General features: G+C 40.4%; 1 protein-coding gene across 3 annotated transcripts in view; it reads left to right on the top strand.

Moving 5' to 3' along the window:
* Nucleotides 1-19259, top strand: part of cdk14 (cyclin dependent kinase 14) — a 671765-nt gene that overhangs the window by 269385 nt on the left and 383121 nt on the right. For all 3 annotated transcript variants that reach the window (XM_043690284.2, XM_043690288.2, XM_043690287.2), the window contains one exon: nt 4140-4202. In XM_043690284.2, coding sequence (XP_043546219.2) covers nt 4140-4202 — 63 coding nt within the window. The remainder of the gene's footprint in view (nt 1-4139; nt 4203-19259) is intronic.

Raw genomic sequence — 19259 nt, 5'->3', positions numbered from 1 at the left:
ACCCAACTTGACCCCATGGTATCAGACTTCTGCACTGTGCCACCTGAAGCACGTGTTACATAGAACCATTAGGTTATTTTATTGAAGAAACCAGGCATCTCTTCAGCATGTCAGAGTCTTTGTGTGAACCATGACAGTGGGATTGCATGCAATTGATTGGCTTGGTACATTGACAGTTTGGCCACTTAGCTGATATCCTGGAGGAGATGCTGGTCCCCATGTGTAACATGAGAGTGGGAGTCAATAACAAAGGAAAGATGAATACAAAACTTTGACTTATTTTAAGTTGAATTGCTTTTCATTCAAAGTAACAAATAATAACTGTGTTTCTTTTTTGAAAGAAGATAATTTTCTCTAGATTGTCTGAAAGGGTGGTTTTGCTCTTCTAATTTTCAACCACTTTTGCAACAGAAAACTGGCTGCTTTCAGAAATGTTCCTACGTGCTTTTCAGTTTTTTGTTTAGTTGGACTGTCATGCAGGGTTGGAATGAATCTGGAATCTCTCAGGCAGCATGAAGCATAGGTCAGAATAAGACCAGGAGGTAGCAGCAAAGGTGAGAAATATGATTTTAAACAAAATACAGCCTGATGTAAGATTGAGTGACTATATAAAATTTTTATTATTTCAAGGCATAAATATCTGTGCCAAATTACAGGTTTTAATTCGTGCTACTGTGATATTTAGAATTTTAAAAAGCCACAGAATTGGAGAGCAGCCAGCAGAACATGTGGTTGAACATCTGAGGCATTGCTGTTAACTTCAGTCGGATAAGGGATTGTACAATTAATGGGGTGAATAGGGAGAGGGGATTGATAGATTTGGACATCTGGTATGCCCCAAATTAAGCATTTATTTATACTCTGTTCATCAACATATCCTTACACATTGTGCACTGGTTCTTAATAGTTCATGCAATAATATAATAACTCCAAATGTACAGTGTGTTCATGATATCTCATTTGCGGTGTTCACACTGTGAGGGAAAGCCCTCAAGTGTCCTGCAGCATCCTTCTAGGGAGGCTAATCAGTGGAACAGCAATCATCAACTAACATATTTGAAGCAAACAAAATTTCACTTGCAAACATCATGTAACAAGTGTATAGTTATTTGAATGAGGAACATATGGTGAAGCATAGAACATTGACAGTCAGGACTAGGAAGTTTCAGGGAAGCAGGTGTGACAAAAAGAAATTACATTCTGCCTGTCCCTTATGAATTGTCTCTGGTTACAGAGTATAGTGGGCCTTTAATAAATGGCTATTAGGACGCATGGAATGTGTTTGTGCTATCATTGCCCTTCATACCCGTGACAGTGCCATCTGTTGCTGATGGGTTGGCCTTCGCAATTATGGTGAATCTGGCTTCAATAGGAGGATATGTAAAAACAACATTGTGGGAGAGATTTGGGGAAATCATTACTGATCAACATTTGGTGACCAATAAACGTGGTATGGGATTGACTATCAGTGCTAACTGATATGGGAGAACATTGCAGTGATGCTGTTGTGTACGTTAGGAGGAGTCAGCAAAATGACTCTACACACCATCGTAGTTGTTTCAGCTATGAGTTATTGAAAAGCGTGTAGATTGAAAAGGATAAAATGTGTTGGGCGGAGGGGGTGCGGAGGGAAACAATAGTGAGTGTGAATAGAAAATGTACTTTTTTATACCTTTTATTATGTTGCTCATTTTGCAGTTTTCCAGAGTTCAGGAGGGTGTACATTATACTGTATAAATTTATCCACACCCAAATCATCACAATTGCTCACGCAAGATTTATTTGCTTTTAAATTATTCTGGGATTGTCCCTGTACTGTAAAAGTTTATTTCAAGTAATCACTAAGAGAGCATTCTTTGATATCAATCCTGAAATTGACTATTGTAGTTTAAGCCTGTTGCTGTTTTGTCTATTCTACTCAATTTTAAAGTAATTTTCTAAATTTAGCTTTTATAGACAATTTACCCTACATACATCACTTTAGATCAGCTCTTAGAACTACCACCGTCTCCAGCCTTTCTTCATGGCTTCAGCTTCAAATACCAAGGTTGAAGTTTTGTAGCTATCTACATTGCTTGAAAATCTCCTCTGTGTTCCCTTAATTCTACTGGTGAAAATTAATTAATTATGCCTGTCCTGCATTTTGTGAAAGGTAATGATCCTAGATAATTTAGGACAAATTATCAATATTTTATTGAATGGCATAGCAACAAAATTCATTGATAATCTCCATAATATTAAAAGGCACATGTTATCTCATATAATTAAGAATAAATAATAAGATTAAGGATATGCATAAAATATTGCTTTTTTCAGTGACCAAAACATTGATTTATTTTTGTTTTTTAAAAAGTGTAACGGCAATGGTTTGCCAGCTCATTAATGTAGCTGTTAAGGGAATAAATCATACATAATGGAGTCTCTCACGTGGGCTTTTGACATGTAATTATGGAAATAATAGTCCTCACTAATTGGAGGATTTATAATTTTTAAGAAATAAAATTATCATCTGTTACTTCACAATGTCACACATATGAAATCATTACTGATATGGTAAGATGCCAATTACTCTATGAAGATGGATTTTCATTGTCCTGTGGAAAAAAAAGTCACATATCATTTCACATTTACTGTTACATTAAGCATTTAAAAATCAAAGAAGAAAATAAGTACTTTTTATTTTGATCCCATTTCCCTTATTTTACTGAGCCAGCATTATTTTTGAACTCCTTGTAGAAATAAGGAAATCTGCTATAAATAAAAAAAAATTCCAAATACCAGAGAGGAAATTTACTACCATCATTGGCATCTCTTATAGTAATTAAGATTAATCCTGTTCATTATATGGCAAGTACATAGAGGAAACTGAGTGGAGCATTTGGAAAATATGAAATGAGGAAAAAGTGGGATTCTGTTCAGATGACTTTGGTTCCAAGAAGTACATAAGAAATACTTAAACCTCATTTTTTCTACTGAAATAATTGCATGAGTTTCAATGTAAAATATAATTTTATAACAAATATAATTTTGCTGGATACTCAATTATAGAAATTGATCATCCTGCTGTTCTGACTTCTGACTTCTGTGGAATCTTTTGATTATATGTCAAATCAGTCTAAGTAATTTTGTATGTGCAGAAAAAGTATTCCAAAATTATTTGAAATGAAAAAATGCCCCTTAACTAATGTTAAGAACTGTTTTACTTTTCTTTGAAATACTAGCTGCTTTCTTAACTTCAATTCATTTATGTTAGATTTCAATTAGATTCATTTATGGTTGGGCTAGATAAAATATCGCTATCACCTTCTAAAATTCCATTTTGAGAGTTTATCCTTAAATGTATTTTTATGTTTTTGCATTACAGTTGCCTAATTATATCTTACGTAATTTGGAAATTTTGCACATTTTACATCTTTAATCAGATATATTCACCAGAGCCAAGATCTATTTATAATTTGTTAATTCTTATATTTCCTGTAAGAAACCAAGAAAAAAAAAACAGGTATTGCCAAATGTTGACTGCATGATTACATTATTTTGTTGCAATAGATTTCTTTCCCATCACAGTCTTATGGGATTTTTCTCTACATTACCAGAATGTTGAACCAGAGTCTCCTGAACAATATTACTCTGTTCTTAAGGCATTTCAGTGCTGGTTTCCTTGACAGTCCACAGTAGAAAACAGATGCTCAATGGCCTTACTCATAAAGGTTTTATGGATGAATAATCATTGCTTTTCAATTCTTATTTTTATAGCAGTGACTCCAGCATATTTTTAAGGTTTTGTCACATTCTTCCTTATACAAAATTTAAGAATACAACTTAAACCCATGTATTTCGATTTCTGAGTCCAAGATAGTAAACTTTGCTGTTAACTTAAATCACAAATTAATTTAATAAAATAGTAGAGATGTGATTACTTGATGGCCTTCATGACCTTTCAAAAGGTTCACACAAATTGAATATCCTGTAAGAGCTGATAAATGTATATACGTAGTATTAGTGAACAAACATAAAGGATAGGATAAATATCTGAGAAGCCTGGCATCAACTAAATGTAAAATGTACTGCAACAGTTAAATGATTGCAAAGCTAATGAATCTAAAACAATCATCTTTTCCTTTTTCTCATTGTTCTAGCATACAGATCTATGTCAGTACATGGACAAACACCCAGGGGGATTACTTCCAGATAATGTGAAGGTAAGAATTGTAACTTCCCAATTATAGAAGTGGTAATGTCATCTCATATTTTCAGGTTTTTTTTTTCCAATTTTCATTTGCTGTTCAGATTTGATTCCATAGGTATTTAATCACACTCTTGGAATTCGCCATGTAGATTCTGGCCCTGGATATTCTCACTTAATTTGATATGGAGTGTATTAGAGTAAAGCCTTCTATCAACATGGGTTTTCATTTTCAGCAGGAGTTGGTGGATACTGTTTGACAGTGAGAATGCAAGCTGTTTTTATCCCCAGTGACTCTGTGCTATAGCCTTAGTGACCCCATTATAATCTGAGTAAGATCAGTTATTGTAGCACAGGGGATCTGCACACCTTTTCAAGTGGAGAGTTACATCTGGATATGAAAATTATATTGGTTGGGGGTGGGGAAGGGGGAGAGGGAATGGTCTATGAAACTTCAAGATAGCAATGTTATGGTAAACATTTGCAAGTTGCATAATAATCTCTTTATAACTATGTGACAAATCCTGATGTATCCTTTTGGCTTAAAATGGAGGAAGCCATGGCTCATCCCTCTACATCTTCACAGTAGCATCAAATTTAGTGTTGGCCTTTCTCTCTCTCTCTCCATCAGTGCTAGCTGACCAGCTGAGTACTTCCAGCATTTTCTATTTGTATTTCAAATCTCCAGCATCTGCAGTATTTTGTTTTTGTCCTTTCAATGTAAATGCTGCTTTGCTGTGATCTACAAATTTGTTGTTGAAGAACCACCGAGGGAAAAACAGTCAAGCAAAAAGAAAGGAAATGTGTAGATGCCAAATGGCATCCAAAGGAGTCCCTCCATCTTGTAGGGAGTACAGTGATTTCTGTTTCAATCTCATTCTTTGAGCTGAGAATTTAAAAACCTTGCAGCAAATATAAGAACATCCGTAATCTATTAACTGGTGTGCTCATAATTTCTAGCTTTCTCAAAATGCAAAACGCGAACCTAAAGCCACACACCCTTCTCTATAATAGATGTCAGCCTTTTTCTTAAAAATCTAAACATTGTCTGCATCTTTGGCAGGAAGAGAGTTTTGCTTCCAGCTCCTACTTTGTGATGTACAAATAACTAATCACTGAGGTGTCCATCTCAAAATGTTGAATAGAGATTGCTTGTGGAGACTTTTTTTTATTTGAGTTTGTTTGGTTGTGGTTACATGTACGGAGATACAGTAAAAAGCGTTTTGCGTGCTGCAAGCAGGTTGTACCATTCATCAGGATAGCAGAACAGAGTGCAGAATATAGTGTTCCAGCCAGAGAGGAGGTGCACAGAGAGAGATCAGAATTAACATTTGGGAGGTCTGTTCAAAAGTCTGATAACGGGCAACAAGCTGTTCTTGAATCTGTTTGTACACTTATTCAAACGTTTATATCTTCTGACCGACGGAATAGAGTATAACCGGGGTGGAACGAGTCTTTGGTTATGTTGCCCGCTTTTCAAGACAGTGGGAAGTATAGATGGAATCGGTGGATGGAAGGCAAGTTTGTGTGATAGACTGGGCTGTGTGCGTGACTCTCTGTAGTTTCTTGTCCAGGGAAGAGCAGTTGCCATACAATGTTGTGATGCATCCAGATAGGATGTTTTTATGAATTGGTCTTTGTGGACATGCTGAATTTCCTTAGCCTCCTGTGGAATTGGAGAATTATGCTTTCTTGACTGCTGCGTTGATGTGGGTGGACCAGGACAGATTGTTGGTGATTGTCACTCCCAGGAACTTGATGCTGACTACCATCTCCACCTCAGCACCATTGATGCAGACAGGACTGTGCCCCCCCACTCTGCTTCCTGAAGTCAATGACCGACTCCTTTTGTTTTGCTGATGTTGATGGAGAGATCGTTGTCTTTATACTATGCTCCTAAACACTCAGTCTCTTTCCTGTACTGTCTCATTGATGAGATCTGACCTACAACAGTTGTGTTATCAAACTTGTAAATGGAATTGGGATTGGATTTGGCCTCACTCAGTGTATAATGTGTACAGTAGGGGGCTGAGTATGGAATCTTGTGGGGCACAGTGTTGAGAATTATGGTGAGGGTGGTGTTGTGATCTAAGGGTCAGAAAGTTGAGGATCCAGTTACAGAGGAGGGAGCAGAGACTTAGGTCTTGGAGTTTAGAGATCAGTTTATTCTGGAATTATGGTATTGAAGGTGAAACTGTAACCAATGAGTAGGAGTTTTTGGATCTAGTTACACCCATTGTTTTGATATTTTAATCCCTTGCTCACCTGATTTACAAATTTTCCACCCTCTTGTTATTTCTGAATTACCTTCTGCTCTGTCTTCAGGTAACCAGCATCTCCTGCCACAAGAATTAGTTTCCTCATATTTAACAAAGCAATATCCTCAAAGAATTTGAATGCTTTGAACAAAGCCACTTTCCTGTTTATCTGGGTGGCACAGTGGTTAGCACTGCTGCCTCACAGCGCTAGAGACCCGGGTTCAATTCCCGCCTCAGGCGACTGACTGTGTGGAGTTTGCACGTTCTCCCCGTGTCTGCGTGGGTTTCCTCCGGGTGCTCTGGTTTCCTCCCACAGTCCAAAGATGTGCAGGTAAGGTGAATTGGCCATGCTAAATTGCCCGTAGTGTTAGATAAGGGGTAAATGTAGGGGTATGGGTGGGTTGCGCTTCGGCGGGTCGGTGTGGACTTGTTGGGCCGAAGGGCCTGTTTCCACACTGTAATGTAATGTAATCTAACCTAATCTGTGCAAATGAGAATACCAACTTGACTTATTAGGCAGATGTTTCCTGGTACCATAGTAAATGTGGCTGTAGAAAATTTTAACAGTAAAATCTGACAGGACTAGCACACAATTGCAAACCATTTTTATAGAGTGATTATACCACTATAGTGAATTAAAGGCTCTCAACAGTGTCCAACTATTTCTCTTGTTTGCACTTTGAGATGCAGATGGTCATGTTAGTCATCTGCAATATTGTGTAGGGCTCTGCTGGGTAAGACGCAGACTACTGAGACAGACCACTCAATGCCTGGAAGGTTCTGCTGCAAATAGAACAGAATACTACAGGCAATTGTTTTTGATGAGTTGCTCGCCCAGAATTTCCTCTGCCTGTCTTTTCTTACTGTTTCTGTTCTGCTTTCATTTTCGAAAGAAGCTGCACAATTTTCATTTGGTTGTGCCAGAGGCAGCAATCCTCGGCAAGCTTGTCTCAGCATCTAGCGTTGATGTCAAAACTGTGTGTGCAACTTTGTGTTGTTGCATTGCAGTGCTATGCCAATGCAGACCTGAAGATTCCCGGTTCAAATTCTGGATTGCCAGCATGTATATTTCACCAAAACTCAGCAAGCAGTGATGGAATGAAAAAAAAGGGAAACAAAATTGTTTAAGAGTTAACTTTTTGAAAGAAGTCTTAAAATCAGAGGTGGAACATAAATTGAAGTTTCATTACTGCCATTTAATTTTTTGCAAAACCAAAAGGAACATCAAACCTCAGGCAAACTTTAGACAGTCTTGCATGTGCTCTTACCTTTTGACTGTTTTCAATGCATCTCCATGTATGTGAGCCCTTTAACATGGTTGTCGGATTTAGAGAGAAGACGGTACCATTTATGTTTGCAGAGTGTGAAAAATAACCTTTTTGTGACATTGGTGTTCTGCTCTGTGTGGGACCTGTGCTACTCTCTTGGTTCAGACAGTTTGTATCTGATGGTGTGGGCCCTGGCGGTGGTCTGCAGTATATGGTACAGCAGTTCCCTTGTACTGAATCCACCAGCACCTCCAAATTTCTGCATACGAAGCAAGGGCAAGCTTGTTTTTTCTTTTGGACCATGACTTCACAGTTCAGTCTCAAATACCATAGTGGCAAGGGTTGTTGCAACATTTGATCAGCTGTACAGCTGCATTTTAAAATTGGTGGAGGGGTACAGAGGTCGAAAGGTCCCAGCAGTGGTGAGCATTTCTATTTGCTGACCTGAAGGCTCCCCAAGAAATGCACTCACCATCTCCGTTATGGAATTGATGAGTTAGAATATCACATGAGAAAATGAACTCTGAGCAATGGTGACATGTATACCATGAAATTTGCCACCACACTTCAGCTGCAAATAGGCCAAGTCTAGCCCTTTATCCTCTATATTAAGTATTGGCTATGCAGATAACCCACAAGTCTTTTGTCATTGTTTTGGCATCCAAGGGAGATTCTGAGGCCAATTATGAATTGACTTGTTCTATATTTGTCTGCTGAGAACTCTACATGCCCCTGAAGGAAGAAGAGAGTAAGTATTGTTAAAAGGAGAACTGCCAATGATTCATATAACACTGAATAGTCTGCTTGTCTGTCACTGTCATCTGGTGAAATGTTGCCTCACTGGTGAAATGTTGCAGCTCGGGAGAAGGAAGCTCTTGCTAATCTGGTGATATTTACTGACTCCCTTCTATTTCATTCTATAACATTCAAATGGGACTTCAGAATATTTGAATTATATTTGCAATGTTGTTATCATTCTGCATGTGATGTGCAGGAAATTGAAATTTGTTGCAAGATTTACTAGAAAAATGGATTAGTTCAGACTTCTAGCAATGACTTTTCCTGATTGAACTAATTGTCAATATGATCTAAGAGCAAAAGCATGCAGTGTTTCTGCACAGATGGTGATTATTAAGTAGGAAGATGGTTTACAGAAGTGGTACAAAGAAGTTGAGAATAACAACTTAAAGAATATTCATCATTAGTAGTTTTATTTGGCAAGACCTCATTGAAGGGAATATTACACTTTCTGACTTGTGGAAGTATGTATGTGAGTAGTGGGTGGAAATGGGTAGTTATTGAAGGGATACTTGCCAAGGATGAAACTTAAAACTTTCCAAAGTTTAAGGCTAGTTCTCTGGCATGAGTGTTGAAGAGTAAGATTGAGTGAGATCAGGGAGCAGTTAAGGGTGAAATGAGTGCTTTGCATTTATCTTTACCAAGGGAAAAGATGCTGCTAAAATCATGGAGAAAGAGGAAATAGCTGAGACACTAGAATTTCTCAAAGATGATTGAACAAACATTAGAAAAGCCAGCTAAATTTTAAAGCTGTCAACTTATCTGGACTTAGTGAAATGCATTGAAGGATGCTGAGGGAATTAAGAGTGGCAATTATGGCAGCGCTGGCTATAATCTACCAAATGTTTGTAGATAGAGGCCCGTAGATAGAAGGTGGAGAACTACAAATGTAACACCCTTGTTCAGAAAGGGATACAATAGTACAGATATAAATTGTAGCACAGTTAGTTTAACCCCTGAGCTGTGAAAGCTTTTAGACGGCGTTGACACTTGTTTCAACAGTTGTGAATTAAGCAAAATCAGTATGAATTTTTTTATCAAAGCAAATTGTTTAATTAACTTGATTTGAGATTTACAATGAGATAATGGGATTCATGAAGGTAATGTGATTGGTGTGGTGCCCACAACATAAATGTCAAAAGGCATGTTGGACATACTTGTAAAGACCATAAATGGCAGTATTAGGCCACTTGGCCCATCGATACTGCTCTGCTGTGTGAACATAGCTGATACGTTTCTCAACCCCATTCTCTTGTCTTCTCCATGAAACCTTTGATTCCCTTACAAATCAAGAACCTGTGTATCTCTGTCTTATGTACACTCAAGGACTTGGCCTCCACAGCATTCTGTGGCAATGAGCTCCACAAGTTCACCACCCTGTGGCTGACCAAATTCCTCCGCCTCATCTCTGTTCTAAAGGGTTGTCCCTTCATCCTAAGGCTGGGCCCAGTGCCACAAAGATCAGTGCTGGGCCCACTACTTTTCATATTTATATAACTGATTTGAATGTGAGCATGAGAGGTACAGTTAGTATGTTTGCAGATGATGCCAAAATTGGAGGTGTAGTGGACAGCAAAGAAGGTTACCTCCGATTACAGCAGGGACTTGATCAGATGAGCCAATGGGCTGAAAAGTGACAGATGGAGTTTAATTCAGATAAATGCGAGGTACTGCATTTGGGAAAGCAAATCTTAGCAGGACATATATACTTAATGGCAAGGTCCTAGGGAGTGCTGCTGAACAAAGAGACCTTGGAGTGCAGGTTCATAGCTGTTTGAAAGTGGAGTCACAGGTAGATAGAATAGTGAAGAAGGTGTTTGGTATGCTTTCCTTTATTGGTCAGAGTATTGAGTACAGGGAGTTGGGAGGAAATGTTGCAGCTGTACAGGACATTGGTTAGGCCGCTGTTGGAACATTGCGTGCAATTCTGGTCACCTTCCTATCGGAAAGATGTTGTGAAACTTGAAAGGGGGTTCAGAAAAGATTTAGAAGGATGTTGCCAGGGTTGGAAGATTTGAGCTATAAGGAGAGATTTAACAGGCTGGGGCTGTTTTCCCTGGAGCGTCAGAGGCTGAGGGATGATCTTAAAGGTTTACAAAATCATGAGGGGCATGGATAGGATAAATAGACAAAGTCTTTTCCCTGCGGTGTGGGAGTCCAGAAGTAGAGGGCATAGGTTTAGGGTGAGAGGGGAAAGATATAAAAGAGACTTAAGGGGCAATTTTTTCACGCCGAAGGTGGTACATGTATGGAATGAGCTGACAGAGGAAGTGGTGGAAGCTGGTACAATTGCAACATTTAAAAGGCATCTGGATGGTTATATGAATAGGAAGGGTTTGAAAGGATATGGACTGGGTGCTGGTAGTTGGGACGAGATTGTGTTGGGACATCTGGTCGGCATGGACGGGTTGGACCGAAAGGTCTGTTTCTGAACTGCCCATCTCTATGACTCTATAATCTCTCCTGGTGGAAAAATCTTCTCAACATCCACTCTATCCAGGCCCCTCAGTATTCTAAATTTCAAACCCTTAAACAAAAAGGGACAGTAGCAGCATGGATAAACAGCGAACAGGGTGAAGAGTTTTTTTTTTCTTGTGTTACTGACAAGTGAGGTGGTGTCAGATGGCTCCCTTCTCTAACGATTCCTTGTTTGGCTGCAGCAATTTGTTTTCAAATTGTTCTTGCTATTTTGAGTTTAAGTTGGTTTATGAAGGTGTAAAAGATAAGAGGCAGAATTTTTTAGAGCTCTGAGCACAATGGGCTGCAGATGATCATGGCAGAATTGGACAAAGTCCAATGACGAAAGTGAGGATAAATGGCTTTCAACAACCCACCCCCCCCCCCCCCAAACACATACACACCCCCCCCCCCCCCCCCCCGCCCCACCACACACACACCCCACACCCCCGAAGCTCCCAGCCTCATTCCTGATGAAGGGCTTTTGCCCAAAACGTTGATATTTCCCTGCTCCTCGAATGCTGCCTGACCTGCTGTGCTTTTCCAGCACCACACACTCAACTCTAAAGTCCAATGAAGCCTATCCTTTATTGGATACAATGTTGCTGAGGGCTGAGGCAAGTTTCTGATGAGGCAACAGTGAGTTGCCAATTAAGGCACAAATTGTCTCCTAAATACTCGGCTTCTAATTTTAGCAAACGCACCAAACAAGCAAGGCATCATGAAATCTTGACAAAGAAGTCAGAGCAGGCAACTGGTGACTTCAACTCACTGCTAGCTGTGAATGACCCCATCTTGGGGCACAGTCCATGGGACCAGTTGGATGCATCCATTGTCCATGTGCATCAACACCTGATGTTTGCTGGCACTCCTCAGATCCACTTAGAGGATGCTTGGGAAGCACCGACCTGCATTGTAAGAGGGACCAGTAACTAGCAGTGAAAGGCTGCTGCATAATCAGGGACCGGGTCCCAGCTCACTAATGGGCCAGGCTGCATCTTTGATCTGCTTTCTCTCCCTCACCACTCACAGACTTAACATTTAACTGCATGCTCTCAGCATCCCTGCCTTGCCATGCACGTTAGTGCAGTCATTCAACCAGGCAGCTTGCTCTGGTGGTCAGCAATCCTGCCTTGGGTTGGGGGTTTTGGCGGGGTTGGGGGGGGGGGTTGTCAGCATGTAGACATCTTGCTGTATAGCAGTGTGCTCCATCAATCTCTCGCCTGCACCATGTGCCAGCAGCTTATTGGCAAATGCTCTGCCAGTCGAGCAAACTCGCAGCCATGTCCGAGAGTCTTGAGTCAGTAGAGGCCCCGTCAGATGGGGTGTCCCAGTCAGTCAAGGACAGCCGTTGATAACAGATGAGAGGTGACTGGATGGGGATGATTCCGATGAAGACTCGGTGTGCCTCTAGTCTGTGGAGTGGTTACAGTCAGTCACGCTGCTTCATAATGGCTGGTCCTTGGGATTGGTTGAAGGAACCTGATCAGTAGAGCATGTTGACCCTGCAGGTGTGGTTGGGTGACCTCAGAGGCATGTTTTCCAAGTGGCCCAGACATGCTGAGGGTGGTCTTGTGTGAGGCAAGTGAACCCCCCTCAGCTGAATCTTCAAACAGTCATGAGGGGCAGGCATGGTGGAAGTGGAGTGACTTGTTTCCTCTGGAGTGTCCTGATCGGAGACCTCTGAGGGGCCTGTGCATGATTCCTTCTCCTGCTGGGTGCTTCCTGGCAATGCTCTGTCATCTGATGGGAAAGGGGCATGTTCCCCTGCCCCGGCGTAATGACTTTGGTTCTGAGGATCACTGGCTGGAGTTGAGCTGGTGTTTGTGTGTCTGTCTCCAGCAGATCCTGAGGCTGTTGGGCCTGGCTCTCCATTTTAGATGCCAACCTGTCCATGGAGATGGATAGTCAAGTGACATTCTGCACTGCTACAGCTTCTGGGCAGTGAGAGCCATTTGTGTCTCTTATCCCTGCTCCTGTTCCTCCCTGTGCATGTGGATGAACTCTGACACTGCAGAGCCCTCTCCTGTCTGGGCCTGAGCAGGTGCCCAATTTCCAGGAGTCCTGAGTGTCAGTGGCCTGGGGCCTTTCTTCCTCACCCAGCTGTGGAGCTGTTGCAGATGATTTCTCACCAACATGTGCTCCCATATTTGTTGAGGCACATGTTCCCTCCAAAGTGTTAGGATCAGGGCTGGTCTGGGGCATACAGGAGTTAGCCTTTGCCACTGGTTCCTTGGTACTCATCGACAGAGGTTGAGAAGGTGGCTTCAGGGGGTGCCAAGTGTTTCTTTGTGGTGGTAATGGATGTGCCAGCAATACACTAGAGGGGTGGTGTCACAGCCAGTGGGTAGAAGTGGTGTCCAGTGAATAATGTGAACAGTGGAGATACTGAGAATTGCAGTGGAATGAAGAGTGGTCAGTAAGGATTTACTGGCATTGTAGAGGATGCTGAAAGAGTTTGAGGATGGTTCCAAAGATGAGGAACTTCAGTTACATTGGAGAAGCTGGAGCTCTTGAAGAAAGAAATGTTTGAGGAGATTTGATTGCACTCAATCATGGAATGAAATTCGAGGGAGGAGCTTTCTCCATTGGAAGAAGACTCAAGAACCAGAGGACCATTTAAACTGATGTAACAAAGACCCAGTGAAACATCAAGGAAGACATTTGGACACAACACAAAGGCAGGTTCCACAACACGCTGTTCAGAGGGGGTAATGAAGATAGATTCACTGAGCACTGTCACTTGACCATTGACAGAAATTTCATACTAATATGTCAATTTTCTGAATTTTCCAGCAAGTCTTCAAGGTTGATTTTCCTTGCCTCTAGATGAATAAATTCTAATATGAATTGGCCCATATGAATGTGTACACCATTTCCCAGAGTGGAGCAGTGAATTTGGCATGGTGAACCAGATAGCCTCCCTGTGCACTTACAGAATCTGGGAAAGTAGGTTCCACTTGTTGCTGTTTGTGGGAGCTTGCCATGAGAAACTTAGGTGTAATATTTACTGACATAACAGCAGTGACTATCCTCAAATGTACTGTCATTTGTGAAGTGCTTTTGTGGTGTCCTGGGGTTGGGAAAGGTGTTGCGTCTTTGGAAGTGACTTCTATTTTTAATTTCTGTGAACAGTTGGTTGAGAATATAGGTGTCAAACTGAATGAAACTTTGAGGATTTTGTTGGTTGTGTCAATGGTTTTCCCCATATCAGAAATTCATATTGCCATTTGTCATGGGAGGAACTGCAGCTAATGTGACACATACCTATGTATGAGCTGACCCAAAGCCTATTGATAGTCAGAAAATTATATGTATAAAGGCTATAATGCAGTGGAAATGAGGATAGCTGTACGGCCCATTTAGTTTGTCCTGTCATTCAAAGCTTTTTTCTTCAGGAATTGCACCTGTAATTTTCATCTTCCTGTTGTCCTGCTATTTAGCCATATCATGTGAAACCGAAATCTGCCTAGTTGGTTTTGAACTGTTGGCTTAAGGCTGTTTTTCAATGTTTTGTTGTGGTTTCTTTTCACAAGGATGTTGCCAGGGTTGGAGGATTTGAGCTATTGGGAGAGGTTGAACATGCTTGGGCTGTTTTCCCTTGAGCATCGGAGGCTGAGGGGTGACCTTTTATAGAGGTTTGTAAAATCATGAGGGGTGTGGATAGGGTAAATCGACAGTCTTTTCCCTGGGGTGGGAGTCCAGAACTAGAGGGCATAGGTTTAGGGTGAGGAGACAAGATATAAAAGAGACCTAAGGGGCAACTTTTTCATGCAGAGGATAGTTTGAGAGTGGAATGGGCTGCCAGAGGAAATGGTAGAGACTAATACAATTGCAACATTTGAAAGGCATCTGGATGGATATATGAATAGGAGGGGTTTACAGGGATATGGGCTGGGTGGGTGCTGGCAGGTGGGACGAGATTGGTTTGGGATATCTGGTCGGCATGGACAAGTTGGACCGAAGGGTCTGTTTCTGTGCTGCATACCTCTATGATTCTGAGTGTGTGAATGGGAAGTTGTAGTGGCTACTTGGTGCTCCATTTATCTGATTTTTGATTTGTTTTTTTTTGTTGAAAATGTAAAGAGTAAAACAAAAAATCATGACTTTAAACATTATGATTATCCCTGTTTTTGGCTATTTCAAAAAGATCAGTTTTATGTACCACTCTTTATATTTCTCTTTATATCCAGCACTGTGGTTGTTACCTTTAGTAGGTAGATTGATAAATGGGTTTGTTGAAATTCCTGACCATTGTATGGTTGAATGATGACCCATTGTTTTCCTTGGAGAAATGGTGCCAATCGCATTGTTTAGCAGCTGCTATGCATAGATGCTGTGCTGCTACGCTTTCTAGATTTTTTTCGTTGGAGAGTGGGAAAGACATAGTTCAGTGGGTTTTTATTTTAATTTGCAACTGAGACATATTCTTTGTCTTTCCAGAGAAATAGAGAGACTGGTTGAATTACGTGTGGCAGCATCGTGTTTGCTGACAGTAATGTGATGAATGATCATTTTGTTCATATGTTTGTACGAAATTAATGAAAATACTTGTCAGGACATCATGGCTTCCACACATTTTACCTTCTGTATCGGAGATAATTTGAGAGGAAAAAGCCATTGATGACCTGAGCATTAAAAACAAAAGCATCGAAAACAAACGGATAATACTTCAAAGGAGTGATAGGAAAGTAAGAAAATCTACTTGCACCATTGTACCCTAATTCTACGTGTTACAGGTGCAAAGAAAAAATATGGAACAAAATGTAGAACTCAAAATTCTTGATTTGGGAGAGGATATTTGTCAAGATTTGTCATTTTTGTGGATGCCAGGAATTTCTTGATCATTCAACTTTTGGTAATGTTCCACAAAAGTCATAGCCATGTAAGATCTGGAGTGTTCAACTTAACATTAATTGTCATTGACTTGAGTTGGGAGATTTAGTATGAAAGGGTTTCTCAGTTTTGACTAGTTACAACCCTATGCAATTAGGATTTTCTTTTTTGTAATTGACATGTTCAGACATGTTACAGCACATCTCTGGACCAGGTGGGACTAGAACCTGAGCTTCCTGGCTCAGAGGTAGGGACATTTGTGCCACCGTTCAATTCGCTTCGAGAATTAACCATAAAGTGTAGCAGTAGGTCTCCTTCCTCCTGTCGTAAAACTATAAACTCATGGTAAGATGACTGTGACACTTCCCCTTTGAGCAGAGATGCAGCTACACACAATGGTCCACATGGTGTTGCCCTAGGTTCTTACCTTGACTATCATTCAGTAGAATACAATATTAATCGCATATAACTAAGCTGATACTCATTGTTTGAAAAATTAAACTGAATCCTACAGCATGCCAATGATGGAGTTAGGGTTGAATGAAGTTGCCCATTCTGGGCCTTCCATTCTCCTTCACAAACTTGGCAACATTAATAATGTTCAGTCTGTCAGCACCTTGTCAAGCACAAGTACTTTACTAAATAGAGCTGATTTCAATTAGTTATGGAGACCTTTAGCCATATCTTGAGATCTTTTTGCAGGTTTTAACAAAAAAGTCATTCTCGTACTTAAGTCTTCATGTTTTAGATTCTTGGGAATACTTTATTTCATGAGAATTCATGAGTATACTTGACTAACGTGCAGAGGTACGCAACGGATGACCCACTTGACATGATCTATTGGCAGGATGATAGGAGCAGCAGGAGAAGCTGAGGGAAGTCTAATTTAATCCAAGAGCAACAGGAGAATTGGACCATCCCAGCACCATTATCCTGCAGGATGAACAGTTCCTGGTGTACATTAATATTCTCTAATGTGCTGTGCTTGAATTTGGAAAATTCGAAGATAGTTGATTCTTGCTACAGTCAGACTCTCATTGAATGTGCACTATATGAGTAGCTTTACAGAAAGTGACTCCTTCAGTCTATTTATTTGATGCTTACCTCTGTCCTGTCTATCAGTTGTTCCCTTGTATCTTTTCATTGAGTTCCAAGTGTGTTAATTGATTCTTTCCTTTTAAGTGTTTTCCTTTTGATAGCATTTCCTTTGTAACAACAGTTCAAGCCATTTAACTCTATTTCACTCCATTTCAGTACTTTTATATTTGTGAAAAGATGTGATTCAGTGTCCTCATTTGGTTTTTCACACTCGGTGTGTAGCAGACTTCCAATGGCAGCTGTGCATGGCTGCGAGTTTCTTACCTCTGATTCAGCAAATGGTGGTTTCAAACTTTGAATTTTAAAGAACTTTAAACTCTCCAACAAAAATGCTGGAAAACTTTAGCAGGCCTGGCAGCATCTGTGGAGAGAAATCAGAGTTAACATTTTGGATTGAGTGACTCTTCCTTAAAATCTTCATGCTTTAAACTTGAGGGTGCAAAGTTGACTCGTTTGTGCAGTGCTGATGGAGTGTAGCACTGTTGGAGGTACTAACTCAATTTTTTTCTGGTTGTCAATTTATGGTAACAAGGCCTTTAGGGTTCATTGTGTTGGTGACTTGTGCTGTTATTATCAACCAGGTCATAATTTCCTGGGACTTTTGTGTGGTTTGCTGTATTAATCATTGTCCCCATCCTGCAGTTAAATATCAACAATCATAAAATTCCTCAATTAATACTTTTTTTCACAGCTGCTTCTTCAGCTATAAAATATTAAGTGTGGAACCTTGAAGACTTGGTACTAGCATGAATTATTGCTCAAATATCTTTTTCATTAAAACATGTTTTGCACTTGGCTTGAGCTTGTTTGCTCCTGGACAGTGAGACTCCTGACTGAGTGCCTTTTTTCAGCTGTTAAACTGTATTGCAACTTCACTGTTTATTACAAAATCAGATGCCTCGAGAATATTAAAATTAATCCATAAAAGAATTTAAGACACATTAATGCCCTCATTTTTAAATAGGTGCATTAATACTCTTCAATACTGTAGATTGAAATTATTAGAGCAAAGTTAAATGCTAATTAAATTAGACCTTGAATTAAAATTGTGTTTGCATGTTAAACACATTTTCCAAGTGAGCAATATACAGGCTCTTATCTGGGACTGAGTACTGTGAGCAGCACATTTCACTACTTATTCCAAGAAATAGACTTTCATATTAGCATTATGATTCAACCATTAAGATGTCCACTGCCTTTACCAAACTACAAAGGAACTTAGAAATTAAGAACAGGAGAAGGCCAATCATGACTGCTTTAATGACTATACATTCCTGCTTTACAGATGAGACTGCCTTGTGAGGAGAAGTTGAATAAATTGGGCTTGTAGTCAGTGGAGTTTGAGATTTAGAGGAGGTCTCATTGAAATATACAAGATTTTTAGGGAATTTTGCAGGGTATATTCAGAGAGGCTGTTTTTATTTGTTGGAAAGTCTAGTATCAGGATATAATTTCAGTAAAGATTCATATGTAAGACGGTAGTCAGGAGGGTTTTTTTTTCTGAGGGTAGTGAATATTTGGGATTCTTTACAGCAAAGCACTGTCAAAGCTGGTTCATGAAATATATTCAAGGATGAGACAAATTTCTAATCATTTCAGAGATACCAGGGTTATGGCGATAAGGCAGGAAAGTGAAATGGAGGATTACCAGTTCAGCCATGTTCTAATTGAATGGCAGAGCGGACCTGATGGGCCGAACGGCCTACTTCTCCTATTGCTTACAATCTTGTGGGATAGAAATAGGCTAAGTGGAACTTTAAAAAGGAAATTAGTAAAGCAAGGGGAATGCATGAGGAAGTATTGGTGGGAACAATAAAAACCCAAGGGGGTTTTAAAAAATATATAGGGCAAGAAAATAAAGGAAAGAATAGGGCCCAGTAGGGGTCATAAATCATCTGTGTATGGACATGAAAATGTGGACACTGTCCTCAATCAATAGTGTGCTTCTGCCTTCTCAATGGAAAAAGACAATGCAGGTACAGAAATCAGGGTGGAAATGCTAGAAGAAAGAGAGCGAGAGAGAGAGAAGTTGCTAGTGGTTTAGCAGCCTTAACCTGCGAGCCAGACTGAGTTGTATCCCGGAGTCTAGATTAGTGGTGCTGGAAAAGCACAGCAGGTCAGGCAGCATCCAAGGAGCAGGAAAATCGACGTTTCGGGCAAAATCCCTTCATCAGGAATAGAGGCAGGGTGCTTGCAGAGTGGAGAGATAAATTGTGGGGGGGGGGAGAGAGAGAGAAGGTGCGGGGGGGAGGGGTAGCTGGGGAGAAGGTAGCAAAGAATACAATAGGTGAATGGGGGTGGGGATGGAGGTCAGAGGGGAGGGTGGAGCAGATAGGTGGGAAGGGAGATTGGCAGGTA

This window comes from Chiloscyllium plagiosum, unplaced genomic scaffold (genome assembly GCF_037043375.1).
Source record: "Chiloscyllium plagiosum isolate Xiang-an unplaced genomic scaffold, Cpla_swu_hap1 HiC_scaffold_5, whole genome shotgun sequence".
NCBI classification, from domain to species: Eukaryota; Metazoa; Chordata; class Chondrichthyes; order Orectolobiformes; family Hemiscylliidae; genus Chiloscyllium; species Chiloscyllium plagiosum.
This window is presented reverse-complemented; position numbering and strand designations above follow the sequence as displayed.